The sequence below is a fragment of the Natrix helvetica genome (assembly GCF_964273705.1).
Source record: "Natrix helvetica genome assembly, chromosome: 1".
NCBI classification, from domain to species: Eukaryota; Metazoa; Chordata; class Lepidosauria; order Squamata; family Natricidae; genus Natrix; species Natrix helvetica.
Window position 1 is genome coordinate 118,944,713 of NC_138548.1, and position 7,668 is coordinate 118,952,380.

The 7,668-nt window shown below is 40.6% G+C and overlaps 1 protein-coding gene across 1 annotated transcript in view; it reads left to right on the forward strand.

Moving 5' to 3' along the window:
• LOC309389403 (acyl-CoA (8-3)-desaturase-like) overlaps positions 1-5,599 on the forward strand; it is a gene marked incomplete at both ends in the record, with an annotated part of 28,412 nt that extends 22,813 nt beyond the window's left edge. Inside the window, 5 exons of the mRNA XM_081947710.1 lie at positions 40-137; positions 1,969-2,065; positions 4,268-4,347; positions 5,264-5,389; positions 5,533-5,599. Of these exons, the coding sequence (XP_081803836.1) occupies positions 40-137; positions 1,969-2,065; positions 4,268-4,347; positions 5,264-5,389; positions 5,533-5,599 (468 nt within the window). The remainder of the gene's footprint in view (positions 1-39; positions 138-1,968; positions 2,066-4,267; positions 4,348-5,263; positions 5,390-5,532) is intronic.
• Between the last annotated feature and the right edge of the window lie 2,069 nt (positions 5,600-7,668).

A 7,668-nucleotide genomic window follows, 5' to 3' on the forward strand; every position in this document is an offset into this window, starting at 1 on the left:
GTTACCATTGTGCTTATTTAACATTCTGTTCTTTGACAGGAGCTGTTTACCAATCTTTTCTATAACTTCCGGGTGTGCCTCATGTATGTTCCTTTAATGGGATTTAAGAGCTTTATGGCTTACTACTGGTTAGCAAGGTAATAATTATGTAAAACTCTACCCTGCTTCTATGACCCAACTAATGCTTTTAAATGCTGTGCAGTCAAAGAGAGACCTTCAATATGTACATTGCTAGTTTTGTTTACCACTTTGAAAAAATAATGAGGTCTCCATTTCTTGTTGACTTAATATGGGGATCTAAAACATATAAAGAAATTAGTATACACTGTTACTGATCACTATTATACTACAGTGATACTATACGGATGCTAGAATATCTGTATCTATGACTATATGGCTTGGGCTTTTTAACTTAAAAAATGATGTGTCATCCTTCGTCAAGGTCACCTCAAACTAGTTTGTAACATAAAAATGAAAATAAAAACAACCATGCTATTGAAAAGAGCATAGTTCACCACAATGATCTTGATCTAACTCTTGTTATTGATTGGTCATCACCAATTATCAAAGTATTACTTACCAATACCTCTTTACCAGGGATGAAATCCTCCCGGTTAGGCCCGGTTCAGCTGAACCGGTAGGGACATTTGTCCCTGGTTCTGGGAACCGGTAGTAAAAAAAAAAAAAAGCTTCTGAGAGTCGCACGGCTCAGCTGTGCAACTTTTGCATCTCATTTGGAAACCAAAGACCCAGAGTATGGAGGAAGAATGAAGAGACCAATCAAGCACAGTAATCCCAAGGTCATTGAACCAGGTTTTAGTGCTTTTGGCAAAAGTTGCTCTCAGCAGAAAAGAGGACTTTGGACCACTGAACAGCAGGACTTTGGACCACCGTGCTTCATTAAGACCAGGGTCAACGCAGCCGTCTACCAGGAGATTTTGGAGCACTTCATGCTTCCTTCCACAGACGAGCTTTATGGGGATGCTGACTTCATTTTCCAACTGCCCACACTGCCAAAAGCACTAAAACCTGGTTCAATGACTGTGGGATTACTGTGCTTGATTGGCCAGCAAACTCGCCTGACCTGAACCTCATAGAGAATCTATGGGGCATTGCCAAGAGAAAGATAGAGACATGAGACCGAACAATGCAGAAGAGCTGAAGGCCACTATTGAAGCATCCTGGTCTTCCATAATACCTCAGCAGTGCCACAGGCTGATAGCTTCCATGCCACGCCGCATTGAGGCAGTAATTGCTGCAAAAGGGGCCCAAACCAAGTGCTGAGGACATGTGCATGCTTATACTTTTCAGAGGTCCGAAATTGTTCTATGCACAATCCTTGTTTATTGATTGCATGTAATATTCTAATTTTCTGAGATGGTGGATTTGGGGTTTTCATGAGCTGTATGCCATAATCATCACAATTATGACAAATCACGGCATGATTAATTGATAGTGAGGACACAGTGGAGAAATCAGGCTGGTTTTAAAGTATATTGCAAATTATTTGCAAATGAGAAGTGATTATGGAAAAGGAGCTGTGAAGGGAAATACAGACAGATCTTAAGCACTTTCCCCCTTCTTTAGGAACTAAGCTGAATTTAAGCACCATTATCCACCTTTCTTGCCCAATAGGTAATCTAAATGTGGGCAGTTCATCAACTTGTGTAACTGATAATACTACTTACTCAATTGAGAACTCTGAAGAATGTGAGTTTTAGAATACCTGAAACTTCTAACTAGATATGAGGGATTAAAGTGTGACAGATTGCATAAGATTATTAAAGAATGCCATAGCTTTAAATCCCTGCTTTTACCTATAAAAATTATGTTTCTGTATAATCTGTTAGTGCAATAATGTGGTAACAGTAACGATCATGTTATATTTTGAGAAAAGCAGTTTTGCTAGAGAGTGAACCATTTAAAGAATTTGTTTGAATCATTATTAATGTTTTTATGTCTACACAGGTGCTTAGAATCTGGATGGTTTGTCTGGGTCTCACAGATGAACCATATTCCAATGAATATTGACTATGATCAGAATTTAGATTGGTTCTCTGCCCAGGTGAGGTAGTTTCTATTTAAAGGGGAAATTTCTTTTCTTTGGATAATCTTATTCAAAAATGCTGATTCCTTAGTTCTGAAACACAGGGCCAGATCATGTTGTTGTTTTCTTAAATATTTCATGCCCTTATCTACATTGAAACATTGTCTTAAAAAGAGAAGGTAATACAAATGGAATGTCTATCCTGGCAGCTAGAAATCACTCCCATATTGCAATTTCTGGGAAAATCGCAATTGCACTTCTCTTTCTCCTTTCTCTTCTCATGGAGAAAAGTTATGGAGGCCAAAAATGAATTCATTGTCCACAGTAGATGATGAGATGGTAAACAATGTAGTACATTGCCTGTTAATCTTCCTTGCTTCTTCAGTAAAGCAGGAACAGCTTTATTGTTACTGCTATTTACTATTCAGTAAAGCAGGAACAGCACCAATGCTATTAATCCTCCATCCAAAAGGACACTTTACAATTCCAAGTCCCCACATGTGAACTCCAATTCACATAATTGTTCTTTCTGTGGTCATGAACCAGTTTTTCAATGGCATAAAAAATTAACTTTGTAAGATGCATTATCCACAGAATGAGAATATAGATCCATAAGGCTAATTGATTTCAGATAGGAATAGCCAAACATTGATGGTGATAGGGGAAATACTGCCATTTTCTCTTTATATGGTAGAGAAGAACATATCGGAGTGTTGAAAAACATTTTGTTGGAATGTATATTTATGCAACAACTACAATAGTATGCAGCCAGTAGATAGTAGTGATGAAAAGTTTGGATCTATGGTATATATTCTATGTTTTTGTACTAAGTAGAGTTTCCTGTTACAGTTGAGCAATCAAGCAGTAAAGCACATGGTGACTGTACTCTTTATTTGATCTGTGGTGCTATATATAAACAGAATTTCTAAAGGAAGTCTAATTTTCCTGATGGTAGTTACAGCAATCTCCCCAAAAAGGGTAGAATGACTGTGTACACGTGGATGTACCCAATGATTCTTTCATTTTTTTAAAGCATGTTTCTTCATGCTTTCTTGGCGTCATTTTCCCTTAGGGCTTTTTACCAGTTATTATGGAACTAGAGATTGTTTTGGATACACTCAATTTCAAACTGTGGTTTAGGCAAGATAATTAAGGGATGGGACTAAATGAATAAATTATGTGACTAGGCCTCCAGCAAGGATTAGGCAATTTAAAGATGATACCTGAAACCATATCACAGTGATGCAAGTTAACAAGAGAAACAGCATATAGTTGTTGTGACATTAATAACAAATGGTTTCTGCATAGATAATCTGTTCTATCACAAAGAGAGAATGAAAGATGATGAGAGACAAGACAGGTTTTCTCTCTTTTTTTAACAGTAAATCATAAATAAAAATGCACAATGGCTAGTTCTATATCATCTTATAGGTCCTCCAAATGTAAGCTAGTACAATCCTTTATTATATCATTACTGTTGGTATATCCTTATGTTACCCATCTATATATTTCATTTGGATTCTACATTTTCTTTATGGGACTTACAGCCTGTTTTTAAGGTAGCTCTAAAGATTGGTTTATTCATGCACAGTTTTCCTTTTCTAATTTCTCTTTCGTTTTATTTTTGTAATAGCATGATATAATTCCTGGGGATGGGAAATGGTTAACTTCTAATGCATGTTTATCAGTGATGGGATTCAAAAAAAATTTACTACAGGTTCTGTGGGTGTGACTTGGTGTGTGTGGCATGGCTTGGTGGGCGTGGTAGGGGAAGGATACTGTAAAATCTTCATTCCCTTCACACTCCAGAGGAAAGTTACTGCAAAATCCCCATTTCCTCCCAATCAGCTGGGACTCGGGAGGCAGAAAAGAATGGGGTGGGGCCCATTAGAGGTAGTATTTACCAGTTCTCTGAACTACTCTAAATTTCTGCTACCAGTTCTCTAAGCCATTGAATCTGAAATGTCACCAATATCCTAGTCTGCAATTTTTTCCCCACGCATATACAGTATATCATTGGATTTCATCCCATGCACATAGCACCAGTTCAATAGTTGGCCTGGATTGCCTGGCCTGGATTCAGAAATATTTCTAATGTCCTTCTGGGCAGGGACCATACTATAAATGTAACAAACATTTGGAAATGAATGATGGTCTACAATACTGTAAATTGGAAGTTATTGGAAGTCTACATGGTTTTTTTTTTTATTTCCCCCTTAGCTCGCAGCAACATGTAATGTGGATGAATCTCTATTCAATGACTGGTACACTGGGCACTTGAATTTCCAGATTGAACATCAGTAAGTACAAGCTATATGCAAAGGTTGTACAGCATATAATGCAACTTTCGTACAGCTTTTGACACCACGAAGCATCACGTGCATATTATGGTCCATGTTTGAAGCCAAATGATGGCTGTGGCCAGGAGTTTTGGCTAGTTTTAAAGAAAGCAGATCTTGTCCCAGTTATACATGCTGTGGCTATTCCAGACTGGACTTTGGGATCTATCCTGTAAAAATGCCTAGAAACAACATTTCATATAAAATGCAGCAGTGAAACTAATGTCTATGAGCCATGGTGGCACAGTGGTTAGAGAGCAGTATTGCAGGTTACTTCTGCTGATTGCCAGCGGCCTGCAATTCGGCAGTTCAAATCTCACCAGGCTCAAGGTTGACTCAGGCTTTCATCCTTCCGAGGTGGGTAAAATGAGGAGCCAAATTGTTGGAGGCAATAGGCGGACTCTGTAAACCACTTAGAGAGAGCTGTAAAGCACTGTAAAGCAGTATATACAGCTAAGTGCTATTGCTATTGGGCTTTTCATATCTTACTTCTAGATATATAGCAGATTAAATGGTTGTTAATTATAATTCATTTCTGGACCAAGTCAAAATGCTGGTTTTCACCTTTAAAATTCTTAACTAAGATTCCAAAACCTGTGAGCAACTCCACAGTACCCTACTACAAAGTAACTCATTAGGAAGGATCGTGGTTCAGCATTAATCAGAAGGACCTCAGCTTGTTCATCCCTACCTCAAACTCTTTGGGAACCAGACAGCTGAAAGGTTATCCTCTTCTGTATCAACCTGCCTGTATGCAATACTGAATAGGAAACTCTCTGACATTGAAATGGGAAGGGCACTAATGACAGCAGGATACAAATTAAAGTAGAAGTGTCTTCTACTGTGTCCTCTTGATATTTTTCCTCTCTTTCCACAGTCTTTTCCCAACCATGCCTCGACATAATTATTACAAGGCGGCTCCCCTGGTGAAATCCCTTTGTGCCAAGCATAACATTAAGTATGAGTGCAAGCCCATGCTCACTGCTTTTGCGGATATATTTCGGTAAGTGTGAGCCAACAGGAAAAACTCCATTTGCAGGCATGTCACCAAGAGAATATCTCAAGTGAAGAGTAGCCTGAAAGAACTCATTGCTGTGCAAATGTGCTTTTGATTAACGTGTTCCATGTTCCTTTTTCCTTCTGTAGCACCCTGAAGGAATCAGGAAAGGTCTGGCACAATGCTTATCACCAGGAAAAAAACCAATACCAGTGAGGAATTGGGATGGCTCCTTTGTTATTAACACCTGCTGTTCTCTCTTAGCCTTTGTGATTTTAAAATAATTTAAATAATAATAATTTTAATCTATTGATTGTTTTATAATGTTGTTGCCACCATCCGTTTTCATGAGATGGATAGTCATGTACAGTGGATGAATAAATAAATAATATTGAAAAGGAATCTTGTGTTATTTTATTCTGAATTGATGGATGGATGGACGGACAGATTAGAGAAGAAGAGGCCAAGATGGTAAATGAACTATTCCACAAAAAACCATCCAAGATGTACTCCCAACTGCAGTGCAACACCATAGTAACATGAAAGCTGCCTGTCAGCCAGCCTGCTGCTTGCTGCCATGGAAAAGGTGTGTGTGTGTGTGCTCAGTGGAGAATTTTCCTTTGCAGCTTTGCAGCTACCAGCCTTAGTTTTGCTTTTTTCTCCATGGTCATTTCTTCTAGCTTTGTATGCAGCAGCCAGAGACAATGCTCTTGAATCAAAGACCTTCTCAAAACATTTCCTGTCCGGTGCTTGCCCTCTGATTGCCTAGATACAAGGGAGTCAGACTCTACAGGTTGCTTCAATTTGATGCTTCCCGCACTTTTGCCTCAGATCTTGGCTGAAACTTGTTGTATTCAGTTCTCTCCTAGTAAAAGTACCTTTTCTCTGAATCTATGGAGCCAGGGGTTTTTCTTTCCTAGGCAGTAGATAGGGAAGCCCTGACATAAGCAAAATCTGCTTTAGTGGTCAAACCGGAAACAGGTGATCAATAGCAGTAGGATGTGAGATTTGTCATTGTAATGCTTTGGCAAATGAAAAGCTGTTTCAGATTCTGCCAGTCTCTTTTTTGTGTAGCAGGTAGAAATTCTCAGCCTGTGGCATTCCAGGGATGGAGAGGAGGAGGAAAGAGAAGAAGCAACTCTGAATCTTTTGAATCACAAGTCAGCCTATTCACCAAAATGAACAAATACTGGCAAAACTGATTTCGATCCCATCACTACCAGTTGGGGAGCTCAAGCTTTACCGAGAGACTCCAAAACTTGTTTGCCAATTTACTTGCCTTGCGAGACATCACCCTAAGGGTCCTTCATTCTTATCGCTTTGATTGCGAAGAAGTGGGATTTTTATGCAACCAAAAAGTAGAGTTTGCTCCGCTTACTGCAAAAACGTTGCCAGCCCCCAGCTCCTCTTTCGTACTTGAGAAGCTGAACATCCTAGGCTAAGCCGAGTTGGCTCGTTCGGTACTTCCCTCTCTGCGTTTGTTCTCCAGTGTCAGTGACGCTGTTGGCCAATCGGAGATGGAACTCCCTCACCAGGACCCGCCCAATCCGCCCTCCCAATGGTGCTGAAAAGGACAGTGCCAAGTTCCCCGAAGCCTCAGTGCGGGGGGTGGGGGGGAGACATGGCTTCCCAGCAAGGAGAAATTGGGATCAGACGGAGGAGGGAGGCTGATCCCACGGCCGATCAGTCTGGTCCTTCACGGCGGTTCACCTGGGAGGAGATCACGCTGCGTAGGGAGCCCACCATGAGAGCGCTGGCTGATGATTGATAGGACACCAGCCTATGACATCAGCACTGTTCCCTCTAAGCTGCGCGCTTGCGCGGCTGCGCACATAACAAGAAAACACCGCACAGAAGTTTCAAACTGCGTGCTGTGTTTTTTAACGTCTTAAAATATTACTGAAAATATCTCCCCTCTCCTCTCTCTGCACTGAACTCTCTCCTCCATCTGGTGATTGGTCAAATCAACAAAGACTCTACCCGGAGACTGATGACGCTACAGAAGGGAGAATTCTCATTGGTCCTCTGGGGCTTTGTTGGTTCCTGGGAAAATGCGATTCGCTGGTTGTAGCCTGCATTTCCCTGCACATTCGGGGTTTCTCAGGCATTGCGTCTGAAGCCCCGTTCTGAGCTAGGCAGCCGTTCTGAGATCCCTTCGCTTTGCAGAGAGGGAAGCAGCGGGGAACTGGACTGCCTGAGCCAAAGGTGTCCACAGGATCTTGAGACTTGGTTTTTGAGCAGTACCATTCCACTCTTTCCTTTTTCCTTTCTGTCCTTCTTCTATC